This window comes from Triturus cristatus, chromosome 6 (assembly GCF_964204655.1).
Source record: "Triturus cristatus chromosome 6, aTriCri1.1, whole genome shotgun sequence".
NCBI classification, from domain to species: Eukaryota; Metazoa; Chordata; class Amphibia; order Caudata; family Salamandridae; genus Triturus; species Triturus cristatus.
In genome coordinates, this window is record NC_140589.1 from 34,867,591 (window position 1) to 34,881,372 (window position 13,782).

At 50.5% G+C, this 13,782-nt stretch overlaps 1 protein-coding gene across 2 annotated transcripts in view; it reads right to left on the minus strand.

The window, feature by feature from the left end:
- AARS2 (alanyl-tRNA synthetase 2, mitochondrial) overlaps positions 1-13,782 on the minus strand; it is a 158,127-nt gene that overhangs the window by 70,213 nt on the left and 74,132 nt on the right. For both annotated transcript variants that reach the window (XR_014962889.1, XM_085610188.1), the window contains exon 15: positions 11,735-11,872. Coding sequence is in view for 1 of the 2 variants with exons in the window: in XM_085610188.1 (XP_085466314.1) it covers positions 11,735-11,872 (138 nt within the window). In the remaining variant the exon portion in view is untranslated. The remainder of the gene's footprint in view (positions 1-11,734; positions 11,873-13,782) is intronic.

Sequence of the window (13,782 nt, forward strand, 5' to 3'; positions counted from 1 at the left end):
TGGGCTCGTGGGGGAATAGTTAATGTGCGTTTTGCCTTTTGATAACAAATTTGAATACACTTAACTATCCATCAGGCTATCCCTGCTTTGGAGATGGCGTTACCCTTGTGGTGTGGGGCAAAGGCAACGAACAGTTGTTTTGTCTTCCTAAAGGGTTTAGTCCTGTCGATGTAGTACATGAGGGCCCTCCTTACGTCTAGTGTATGGAGTGCTCGTTCCGCGACAGTTTGTGGGTTTTGGAAGAAAACGGGCAGTTCAATAGTTTGATTCATGTGGAACTGCGAGATTACCTTGGGCATGAATTTGGGGTTGGTACGTAGTACGACCCTGTTGGCGTGAACCTGTATAAATGGCTCTTGAACTGTTAGTGCCTGGAGTTCACTAACCCTTCTTAAAGAAGTGATTGCTACCAGGAAAGCTACTTTCCAGGTGAGGAATTGAATCTCGCATGAGTGGAGAGGTTCAAAGGGTGGACCCATCAGGCGTGTGAGGACCAGGTTGAGGTTCCACATTGGAGCCGGTGGGTGGCTTGGTGGAATGACTCGTTTGAGTCCTTCCAAGAATGCTTTGATGGCAGGCACTCTGAATAGTGAGAGGTGCTGCCTGGTTTGCAGATAGGCTGATATTGCTGTCAAATGGACACGTATAGAGGTGTACGCCAGATTGCATCGGTATAGGTGTAAGAGGTAACAAATGATGTTTTGGATGGATGCGTCCAGCGGGTTAATGTCATTATTACTGCAATAAATTACGAACCTTTTCCATTTGGCTGCATAGCAAGCTCTTGTAGTGGGTCTCCTGGCCTCCTTGATGATGTCCATACAGTCAGGTGGCAGGTTGAGGTAGCCAAACTCTAGGACTTCAGGAGCCAGATTGCCAGGTTCAGCTGTTGTGGATCTGGGTGCTGAATCTCTCCATGGTTCTGCGTCAAATGCGCGGGTTTGATCCGCAGCCTTTGATGCGGCACCACGGAAAGTTCGAGGAAGGTGGTGTACCATGGCTGGCGTGCCCACGTAGGAGCAACTAGGACGAGTGTCAGGGAGTGTTGTTTGAGTTTGCGAGCCACCAGCGGTATCAACGGCGCTGGGGGAAAAGCGTACGCAAATCTGCCGGACCAGTTCATCCATATCGCATTGCCCTGCGACTGCGGATGTGGGAACCTGGCGGCAAAGCTTTGGCATTTTGCGTTTTCGCTTGTGGCGAAGAGGTCTATCTCTGGATGACCCCACTGCTGGAAGTACGGTTGGAGTACTGATGGGTGGAACTCCCACTCGTGCATCTGGTGGCTGTGTCTGCTGAGCAGATCCGCCATCTGGTTGTCCTTGCCCGGGAGGTGCTCTGCCATGAGGAACATGTTCCTCTGAATGGCCCACTTCCACATGCTCTGAGCCAGATGAGACAACTGTGGAGAGTGTGTTCCTCCCTGCTTCTGTATGTAGTACATGGCAGTCATGTTGTCCGTCCGGATCAACACGACTTTGTTGCACAGATGTACTTTGAATGCCTTCATGGCTAGGAAGATTGCCATCAGTTCCAGAAGGTTGATGTGCATCCTCTTCTGTTATGTCGTCCATAGTCCCTGCACTGTGTAGTGGAGTACATGAGCTCCCCATCCCTGGAGAGACGCGTCCGCTGTCAGTACTATTTGTGGAACAGGCTCTTGGAACGGTCGGCCCTTGCAAAGGTTTTGAGGATTCCACCAATGCAGAGAGTTGTATGCCCGACCGCTCACCAACACTAGGTCTTTCAACTGTCCTTGAGCCTGATTCCACTGACGTGCTAAGCACTCCTGAAGCGGGCGCATATGTAATCTCGCGTGTGGGACTATGAAAATGCAGGAGGCCATCATGCCTATCAACTGCATGAACACTCGTGCTGGAAGTGAGTGTTGGGGTTTGAACCTGGAGATCAGCATTTGCATGCTGTTGATCCTCACTAAATTTGGCTGAGCTGTGGCCGCCAGAGTGTCTATAGTCGCACCTAGGTACTGTTGTACGTGTGCGGGCTGGAGATGGGATTTTGGGTAATTTAGTGAGAACCCCAGACTGTGAAGGAGGTGAATGGTGCGGGACATGTGGCTGGCACATTGCTGGGCTGACTTCGCTTGAACGAGCCAGTCGTCCAGGTAAGGGTAGACGTGTATGTGCTGCCTCCGTAGATGTGCCGCCACAGTAGCTAGGCACTTTGTAAACACCCTTGGTGCCGTTGTCACGCCGAAGGGAAGGACTCTGAATTGGTAGTGCTGTCCTTGAACAGTGAACCTGAGGTATTTTTTGTGTGATGGGTGAATGGGTATGTGGAAATATGCGTCCTTGAGGTCCAGTGTGGCTAGAAAGTCTCCCTGCTTGAGCAGCGGGAGGACTTGCTGGAGAGTGAGCATGTGAAAATGCTCGGAAAGAATGTATCTGTTTAGGGGTCTCAGGTCCAATATAGGTCTGAGTGACCCGTCCTTCTTCGGTATTAAAAAGTACAGGGAGTACACCCCCGTACCTTGCTCGTGGACGGGTACGACCTCTATTGCGCCTTTTAGAAGCATGCTTTGCACCTCCTGCTGTAAGAGCGTTAAGTGCTCTGAGGACATAGGACGGTTTCTTGGAGGAATTGTGGGTGGAGTGGAGGTTAGCTCTAGACAGTAACCGTATTTGACAATATCTTTGACCCACCTGTCCGTGGTGATGGAGTTCCACGTGGACAGGAACCTTTGTAGCCTTCTCCCGACAGGTGTTATGTGGTCGGGAGGAAGGAAGAGGGCGTCACTGCTTGTTCTTGGGGGAGGACCTGGTGTTGCCGTAGCCGCGTCCTCTTCCCTTTGTACTGGAGCCACGATATCCACCCCGGGTGTTTTTATCGTAGGTGGTTTGTGTATTGCCCTTGTTGTATGTCTGCTGTGACCCCTGTCCTCTACCTGCTCCTCTATTTCCGGGGCGACGAAAGGAGCTGCTCCGAAAGGACTGAGTCTGGAGAGCCCCCATGGACTTTGCGGTGTCCGTGTCCTTTTTTATTTTCTCAAGGGTGGTGTCAACCTCCGGTCCGAATAAATAGTCGGGGTTGACAGGCTGGTTGAGTATATTATTTTGCACCTCAGGTTTGAATCCGGAGATTCGCAACCAGGCATGTCGTCGCAGCATGACGCTTGTGTTAATGGCCCTGGCAGCCGTGTCTGCGGCATCTAGTGCACACTTGATGGAAGCATTTGTGAGTAGCTGTCCCTCTCTGATAAGAATTTCTGCACCTTCTTTGTACTGGTCAGGGAGATGTTGGAGTAGTTGCTCCAATGTGTCATAGTGCGCTCTATCGTAGCGAGCGAGGAGCGCTTGAGTGTTGGCTATGCGCCATATGTTGGCAGCCTGGGCGGCAACTCGCTTGCCGGAGGTCTCTAGCACCTTGGACTCTTTGTCCGGGGGAGGAGCGTCACCTGTCGTCTGCGAGTGTGCCCTCTTGCGAGCATTCGCTACGACAATGGAGTCTAGTGGTAATTGGCCTCTGATGTAAGTAGGGTCCCCAGGCGCCGATCTGTATTTCTTATCGATCCTGGGGTTTATCACTCGTGCCCTGGTGGGTTCTTTGAAGAGGTCCTTGGCTGGTTTGAGGACCCCTTTCAACATGGGCAGAGTTTTTACATGTCTTTCTGAGGATGCGAAGGTGTCCATAAGAAAGTCGTCCTCGATGGTGTCAGAGTGAAGCTGCACTCCATGATTATTTGCGGCACGTTCGATAAGAGCGTTGAACGCTGCAGTGTTCTCTGTGGGAGATGTTTTCGCCCCATAGAGTTGTGGGTCCTGTGCATCTAGAGGTGCACCTGGATCTACAGGGTCGCCCCAAGTTTGATCAGGGTCCTGTTGGTAATCAGGGTCTATGTCTCCGTGGTAGGGGACTTGGTCATCCATGTAATCCCCCAACACATCCGTGTCGGAGTGTGTGGGAGAGTATGATTGTGGATCCTGGTAGGGCGAGTGGTAAGATTCGCTTAGGAGAGGTTCTGAGTCCACAGGCAGCTTCCTTTTTAGCGGGATCCGGAAAGGGTCCAAAGGTGGCTCCGAAGTTATCCTCTGTTCGTGGATAACCATCCTGCCGGTGTTGGCGTCGATGACATGTGACGGAGACGCCTCAGCAGGTGTAGTTGTGGTGTGGGTGACCCGTGTCCTGAGTTGGAATATTTTTGGGATCGTGGACGGAGGCAGGCCAAAAGTAATGTTGGCTGGCGCCGAAGAGGCTGCTGGAGCTTTTATTGGGCCGGAGCCCGACGTGTCCTGGAGGACCGTTTTGGTTTTGCTGCTTTGTGCTGCACCAGGTCGCACTTGGAGCGTCTTTGAGGCTTTCGCGCCGACCAGGTCTGTCGAGGCGGTCGTCGACTTTTTCGGCGCCAGCGGGTCATCGAGTCGAGGGGCGGGAATGGCCGTCGACGTCTTCGATGCATGAGGCTTCGGTGTTGCCGTGGAAGCGATGTGAGACGCAGCCGGCAGTGTGACCTTTGGTGTCGGAGTCGATGGCGTCGACGCCGGGAACCGATCAGGTTTGTTGGCACCGAAGGCCTTTTTCCGCATGCCGACTCCGACGTCGGCCGCTTCAAGTTCGGCACCGAAGTCTGGCTTGGTGCGCTCGGTGCCGACGCGCTTCGCTGGCGTCGAAGGTGTGGAAGGCCTCGATCCGACCAGCGCCACTTTTGGTTTCGGTTTCGATTGTACCAATGCAGCTTTCGGTTTCGGTTTGGAAGAAGGGAAACCAGCCGGTTTAGGTAATAATGGCTGCCGCTGAACGTCCGAGGCCGGGCCCGAGGGCGGGGCCGAAGAACTGCGGGATAGGTCTCGGGTAAGGCCCGAAGGCGATCCCTCGACCGGAGCCAAAGACTGTGGCACTGGGCTCTCTTCAGTCTGAACGGGCAGGCCTTGCTCGTCATTGGAGCTACTCTCTTCGGCCCCTAAGGCCTCATCGTAGTCTCCTACCTCGGTGTCGTCTTCATCTCTGCGAAAGAGTGATTCGTCGACGTCGTTCGATCCGGAGTCATGTTCGGAAACGGGACTGGAGGGTAGGATCTCCAATTCTTCGACATCCTCGGTCTCGGCGTTGAAGATGTCTGCCGGGGCCGGTGCCGCGTGCTGCGCTTCGAGTCTTGCCGCTCGTCGATTCCGTAGAGTCTTCTTGGAACGGAACCGGGCACAGGCCATGCATGTCGATTCGTCGTGATCCGGCGAAAGGCATTTGTTGCACACCGGATGGACGTCGATGTGGGGATATTTCGCATTGCATACCGGACATCTCTTGAACGGTGTCCTCGATTCCATCGTCGATGTCGTCGATGGGCAGGTAAGAAGCGAAAAGTCGGTGCTGAAAGTTGTTAAACTAACAAAGGAGTATCGAAACCGATCGAGAAAATAGTACCGACGCGAACTAAAGGCCTTTTGGCCTCGATAAAGTTTTTCCTAACTTGAGCTAAGATAGCACATCCGAACCCAATGGCGGAAAAAAACAATCTGAGGATGGAGAGGATGCCCATGCGCACTGTAGTCCAGGGGAGGAGTCACCTATCCCAGGATACCTCGAAGACTCTTCCAGGACAACAACGTGCACACATCCGGACCCAACACTAGGCGGCGATCTATGCACAGATATGAATTCAGCAGCCCACATGCCTCGAACTTAATAAAACTAGAATGTGGCCTTCTGCAAGACGGATAGGACCTTGGCCACATTAGGCCTCTCTTCAGAGCTTTCTATACTGTGGCACCCTCAATAGTATTTGTGATAAACAACTTTATTGTCTGCTCCTTGGCCCTAAATGTGAGAAGGTGGCCTAATATATGCTGTCCACTAGTTCTAGTGGGCACCTTGTATCAGTCCAAACAACCCCTTATGGTGATAGGTTAAAGACAACCTGATATGAAAGCTATCCTAGTGGTAGCTATGGAGGGCAGCCTTCAGGCTAAGACTTGAAGGAATGTAAAGCAGCTTGTTTTACCAGTCTATAATCTCTTGAATGATCAAATGAAAGCACAACCACACCAGGTATATATTTAAAATATATGTATTTAGGTTAACACACACCCCTCTAGTCTCTTTATGAGACTGGAGTTCGAAGTACTTAAGTTACAAGTGATCAAGCATCAGTAAAAGCACAAATACACGTTTGGGCCCTGGGGGCGTACCAAACCATATACCAGAGAAGTGGTATAAGAACCACGACTGGAACAGGCACTAGGCCTATTGCCTCTAGAATCGCTGGGACCCCAAGGAACTACCCAAGGTAGTGACACAGGGGACCCATGGGAGCTGTATGCAGTGTGAAAACACATCCGCGGGTTCCTATTATCTTCTATGGGCAATGTCGCGGTTGGAAATTTAAAGATTAGGGACACTTCTAATCGAGTCTGGTCCAAACCCTTTTGGACTTAAGAAGTTCTAGGGCTAGCACCCACGAGAGCATTGGAGTACTCGAGTTACCTCACCCAGGGAAGCCGGGTGCATAGGTGTCTTTTGGTGTCGGGTTGCGTCGTCGATTTCAATGGAAGCCTGCAAAGAACTGCTGCTGCTGGGAAGAGAAGTGTCCAAAGAGATCAAAGCCTGGATCTAGGATGTAAGGAACCTGAAAGCAGAGGGGACAGAGTCTGGGTCACCTGCCAGTGACCAAGGGCAGGATGGACCAATGCCCACAGATGTCCGGTGCTTCAGGTGAGATGATGGGTGTCTTGACTCTTCAGCCACGAGGTCCAGGAGGCGTCGACGAAGTCCACGAGCCGGATTCGAGCTGTCCCACGAAATCTGTTGAGTGCTGCAAGGTCTGGGGGACTCACCCAGCGAGGGTAAGTCAGGGCACATCTGGAGCAACCACGTAAGCCCAATCAGAAAAGGAGTCGCCTTTGTGGGGACCTGCTAGCCAATGGGCTAGTGATCGCAAAGGAGCCTCGAGCGGTCGCACTTGAAGCTGGCCCACGGGTCACTCGTGGAGTGGAGGCCAACAATCTTCGGTGCAGGAGGTGCTCAAGGCTGGGGCTACTCGGAGCCCAAAGCACAACTTCGAGGAGGACCAGGAAGATAGTGTTGCTGCAAAAGTTCACGGTGTCCAGGGGTCACGGTTCCACGTCACCCACGATAGCCACGGGCCTCAGCTTTGCTGTGGACTCAGGGTAGCCTCGGGGAAGTCTGGAAATCCACCTCTGGGGATGCAGAGACTTCCGCGTCTGGCGGGAGCTTCAGAATTGCAGACCAGTCAGTTGCTTCTTTGGTGCCTGCCAAGCAGGGGAGTCACTCCTTGACCCCAAGGGAGATTTCATCAGTCTTCTAGTCAGGATAGAACGTCGAAGGTCCAGGATGCTCATTGCAGAGTTTTGTCCAGGGTAATCTAAAGTCCTAGGGACTGGATTCCTATACTTATTCTAAGTTTAGGGGATGGACTAACTCTAAGGCCCCACCTATGGGTGGGCCAGGAAAGAGGGGTGGTTACACCCATTTCCTTTGTCCAGTTTCGCGCCAGAGCAGGGGCAGGTAGCCCCTGCAACCAGTTTGAACTGGAGTATGCACAGGGACACCAAATGTGCCCCCAGTGCAGGACTTCAAGCACCAGAGAGTGCTCCGGCCCAGCCCCAATACACATCAACCTGTCTGGGGAGGTGGGGTCACCTCCCCTCGACAGGAAGCCTATTGTCCAGGCCTCCCCTGCCGGAGTTTCGGTCAGCAGCAGGAGGCCAGACCTGTGTCTTTGGCAGAGGCATCCATTTTGTGATGCCAGGGCTCAGGAAAGTCCTACCGGGTTTAGCCAGTATGAACATGTCTCTCCCTCTAGAAGGGTGGAATGCTACCCCCGCCGCCAGAACTGGCGGGGTGAGGGGTGGTAGTATTCCAAGATGTTTGACACCAAACACGACATGTTTTGATGCAGCCATTCCAAAGTTAGCATTTACCGCGAGGTCATAATGCACTTAAGAGTATATGGTATGGCCGTATCACAGAACAGCCATAAGGAATTATTTCTGAATGCTGCAGAGGGGTTCAGCTCATGCTTGGGCACCCTCTCACATAAAACCAAGCACTCTGCCTTCAGGATTGTCAAGGCCTGCCATAGGAGTGGCTTATAGGTTTATATGTGTCTGCATAAGGTAGTGATATAGGTAGCCTATACCACTGTAAGGGGTGCAAGCACACCCTTACTCAGGCTGCAGTAGCAGACCTGTGGTGTCATTTTGGAGTGATTCCCAGGGGTGGCATAATACATGCTGCAGCCCCTGGTAGGCCTCTGAGGTACCTATGCCCTAGGTACATAGTATACCATATACTAGGAGCTTATAAGGCACTCCAGAATCCAATTAGATATGTACCTAATGTACATGGAAACCATTTTAGAGAGGAAGCAGCGAGGCTGTGGTCCTGATTAGCAGGGCCACACAGCGAGACTAAGGTCGAAAAACAGTGAAACACCAGCAAAAAGTGGGGGTACCCATGTGAAGCAGATCCTACTCTTCTACACTAAACACCCAGCCCAATCAAATGCGCACTTGCCACGTCTTGTCACTTTTCCATGGGTGCACATGACTGCAGTGGCGGAGTGCGAATTGATCATGTGGATGCTGTGGTTCTGAAGCCGAAGATCAGATTGTCTTCTGGTCTGGACACACCTGGGGAGGAAAGCATGCACTTGCTGGTGTAACACAATTTTCACTTTGCAACTAGACACCAGCTCATAGTTTTTAATCCTAATGCAGAATCCCTCAAGACTTGCTTTTCTGTCCCAGGAGTCTTATTTCGGAGATCCTTATCCAGTTATTACATGCTGAGGAGGCGCTTGCCAGAACACGCCTCGATATGGAAAAGCGACAAATGAATATAGTTTAATGTGGCAACGGGAGCCGAATGGGTTGAAAAGTAGGGTGTTATGTTTATAAATGAGGAGACTCTGGCAAGCGTGACACAGAGTTCACTGTGAGCTTCAAGATCACAATTCATAGATGAAAGCATACACTCCTTAGGCCAGACCTAAAGTGTTTGTAAAAGACGATATTCACACACAACCTTTAGCTACACTGACTGGCCACCCATCACCGTCTGCTGCATCAGGCTCCCTAGGAAAGGGCCAACGTTCCGCAGCACTGTGTCAACACCAGTGGATAAAGGGTCACTTTCCTAACATTTGCCGTCCACAAGGGGCAGAACAGGATAGTCTAATTAAATCCAGAGTTAAATCTGCTCCCATTGGGACTGCACAAGCTGCCCTCCTTACCTGGCTCTATCAGTAGAGGCTCCATGCCCCAAGGACATCATACTGCAAATTCCCAGTTTAGATAGCGCTTAGATCCAGAGCGAGTCGGTTTGTAAACAATCCACTGTTTCAGGTACGAGTAATAGATGTACAAAGAGAAACATCTTTCCAAGATATATTTCGTTTTGGTAGCAAACGAAAGACAACGAAATGAAATGAAATTACATGAAAAGGGGATTTATAAAGCACTCTTAACCTGCAGGTATCAAGGCGCTACAAGACAGGTTTTCTTATAGTTGCACATTCGGCGTTCAATCACAGCTCCTGCCCTTAAAACAGCTCCTGGTTAGAAATTCAAACCTCCGGAGCTACAAATGGAAAACAGACACACTGGTCATGGGTGAATCTGCTACTTACTGTTACTAGGCAACGGTTGTGGCGGAAAGCAGCCTGACCGCATCATAAGAAGACTAAGAGCCCTATTAAGAGTTTGGCGGATTGGAATTTCGATGGAATGGAACTCCCCCCTCTATCTCAACTTCATCGACTTTGAGAAAGCATTCAACAGTGTGGACAGAGGGACCATTTGGAAACTCCTCCTTAACTATTGTTGTGCCAGATACACTCATAGGAATCATCAGGAACTCTTACGAGGGAATGACCTGCGTGATAGTTCATGGAGGACAACTCACGGAAGTGTTTCAAGTGAGGACCACAGTCCGCCAGGGTTGTTTGCTCATGCCTTTTCCCTGGTGGCCACAGACTGGATCACAAAGACATCCACAGCAAGGAGAAGAAATGGGATCCGGTGGACACCTTGGACTTGACTCGATGACCTGGACTTTGCAGACAGCCTGGCCCTACTCTCCCATACCCATCTGCAGATGCAAGGGAAGACCAGCAACGGGGTAGCAACATCAGCACTCTTGGCCTCAACATCCACAGGGGAGAATCAAGATGCTGAAGGCTGACATGGCCAGCACAACCGCAGTCACACTTGCAGACGATGCCCTGGAAGAGATTGAGGCCTTCACCTACCTGGGCAGTGCCATAGACAAGCAAGGTGGCACAGACGCCGACGTCAAGGCAAGAATCAACAAATCAAGGGCTGCCTTCATTCAGATAAAGAAGATTTGGTGCTTCAAGGACATAACGCTGCAAACCAAGGTCACGCTTTTTAACACCAACGTACAATCGGTCCTTCTGTATGGAGCAGAAACTTGGAGGACAACAGTGACCACAACCAGCAAAGTCCAGACCTTCATCAACACCTTTCTAAGGAAAATCCTCTAAATCTGCTGTCAAAACACCATCAGCAACAACGACCTATGGCAGAAGACTGTCCAACTCCCTGCTCGAGAAGAAATCATGAACAGACGCTGGGACAGGATAGGTCACACCCTCCATAAGCCAGCATCAAACACCACGAGGTACGCCCTGATCTGGAAATCGGGAAAGAGCACGGCCAAGGAACACCTGGCGCTCAGGTCTCGAGGCTGACCGCAAGGAGATGGGTGACACTTGGGGTTAGATTGAAAACAAAACTGGGACAGAGATGGCTGGAGAGTCCTAGTTGATGACCTATACCCCTGAGGTAGAGCAGCTGGGACATACGCCAATTGTATGTCAAGAGTTTGTAACTTTGGTCTACAGTAGCCAAATCCATGCCAGAGTTTCTTAATACTTAGCAGGGAAACATTTCCATATGATGAGTCTGAAGTGGAATCATTTGCACAGTCATTGGTTATCCTAAGCATCTTTCATGCATGTCAACAGGAGCGGATCCATACTGGCCATCTCTTGACTGAGCCAACTCTGTTGATGCCAGGTGCCAGCTTTACTGAATTATACACCGGCTAGAGGGCACATCATCCAGTGCCCCTGGAAACCTTTCTGTACCCCAAAAAGACAGTGAAGTCTTGTGCAGTGTAGAGGAGACTCTAAAAAGATTCAAGTGGCATGCCTCAGCGTTCCATGTGCGTCGGACACATTTGTGACCACAGCTTCTCCTAAATCGATAAAGGCACATAATACAGTCCCATCAGAAAGCCTTCCCGCAGGCTTGAGCCGATTCTATAAGGGGACAGGACTTTAACAGGTGCAGATATGAACAATCCTGCTGCAGGGAGAGCGGCAATCTGTGTCTCGAAGCACAGCATATTAAAGAGTGCATTTATGAACACAAGTCACTTTGCTTGGTACATCTCACTCCAGTGCGTGTCTTTAGATTGCATATTATGAATAGAAGAGACTGGTATATTTCCAGCAGGGCCTACACTTCAAATCCTACACTTAGTTATCTATCAGGCCCCAACAAGTCCCTAGAAATACATCTGTTCCGGTTAAATCAGCAGTATCTCTCTGGTGGCATTAGCTTCTCCTCAGCACTTTCTCCACAACTCAAAAGATTTCCTGTTACTACCCAATTGTCGTAAGCCTCAGATGGTTTCGATTTGTTCTCCTATTAATACACAGTGGGCCTTCTCTGTGAACTGTAGAATAAACTAAACATCAATAAATGAGTGGGTGCCAGGACACTTTCCTTACCTCATCAATCTTCCGGAGTCCCGCAATGCTGTCCACCACCTTCACCGGCACCTCTGCGGTGTGGATAACCTCGTTCCTCTGAATCACTTCCTGGATTGCACGTTCCACTTCCTGAAGCTGCTGAGGGGTAACTGGTGCCTAGAAAAGAAATGAGGGTTCAGATCAAGCCTTTGGGACACATGCACTGGTTTGACATTTCGGAGGTTCCAAGGGGAAGAGATGAAGTGTTCGGCTGATGCCCAAGAGCACACAAACACAGAAATGATGGCAGCCAATAAAGCAACAACACTAGTAACAGAAAGTAACAGACGCGTGATGGGTCTACAGAGAAGACCAGCTCTCCTATGCTGCCCAGGCAGTGCACTTCTACCCGGCGTTGGCAGTCTCAGCGTCTGGCATTGTAGCAGAGTACAGCAAACACATGCGAGAAATGATGGTCTCTAACCTAAGACAAAGTCTAGTCGAAGCAGCAGGACAGGAAATAAATGTGCTTTGAAGATTCCGGGATCAGTATCTATGCACATATGTCGCCAGCGGAGGGAGCGTCTCTTGGAGACCTATACTACGACTATCTTAGAGGCGAAGGCCTGCTTTCTAGTGTTTCCTGCTCTAAAGTCTGTCATAGCAACATACATATGACCTGATGCAGGAAGCTACTAACTACTGCCTGCAAAATACAGCGCATACTGCAGAGCCTGACCGGGGTCGACCAGCACTCTAACCAGCCATGAGATGAAAAAAACAACAATAAAAACAATCATAATAATAACATTAATGCCAACACCAATATTCATACAATAACAATAGTGAAAAATATTATCAGTATTAATAGTTACAAATTAAATATAAGCAATTGTAAAAATAGCTGAAATAATAAAATTAACAGTCACAGGTGCAGTGATAATAATAAAAATAATTGCAGTAATACTGGCAATAATAAGAGTCTCTTGTTTATAACCAATGTGCTTTACATAAGACATGCTGATATACACACATTATGTGACCGAAATTGGTTCTCATGCAAGTACTATTTAAAAAAATTAAATGATAAAAGAATTGATAAATCGAACAAAATATAGACCCACTGACTGATTCAGGGAACAATTCTGGACACTGTCCTCATGAAAGCAATGAAATACACATTAAATATTCTCCTCTCTCTGCGCTTCATTTGACTGATCTGTGGCATATCCACATCCAACTGAGAATCTTTCCTACGGTTACATGTGAGAGCCCACACCAGGGCATAATGATTCTTCCAAACATAGGACCCACTTCAGAGCTTAGGAAACCCCCACACCGCTGCACCCTTCCCAGCCTCCACACCGCTAGACTCTTCTGAAACCCCATGCCACTGCACCCTTCCCAGCCTCCACACCTCTGCACCTTTCCCAAACCCCATGCCTCTGCACCCTTCACAGCCACCACACCATTGCACCAGTCAGCCCCCACACCTCTGCACCCTTCCCAGCCTCCACACCTCTGCACCTTTCCCAAACCCCATGCCTCTGCACCCTTCACAGCCACCACATTATTGCACCAGTCAGACCCCACACCTCTGCACCCTTCCCAGCCTCCACACCACTGCACCTTTCCCAAACCCCATGCCTCTGCACCCTTCACAGCCACCACACCATTGCACCAGTCAGCCCCCACACCTCTGCACCCTTCCCAGCCTCCACACCTCTGCACCTTTCCCAAACCCCATGCCTCTGCACCCTTCACAGCCACCACACCATTGCACCAGTCAGCCCCCACACCTCTGCACCCTTCCCAGCCTCCACACCTCTGCACCTTTCCCAAACCCCATGCCTCTGCACCCTTCACAGCCACCACACCATTGCACCAGTCAGACCCCACACCTCTGCACCCTTCCCAGCCTCCACACCACTGCACCTTTCCCAAACCCCATGCCTCTGCACCCTTCACAGCCACCACACCATTGCACCAGTCAGCCCCCACACCTCTGCACCCTTCCCAGCCTCCACACCTCTGCACCTTTCCCAAACCCCATGCCTCTGCACCCTTTACAGCCACCACACCATTGC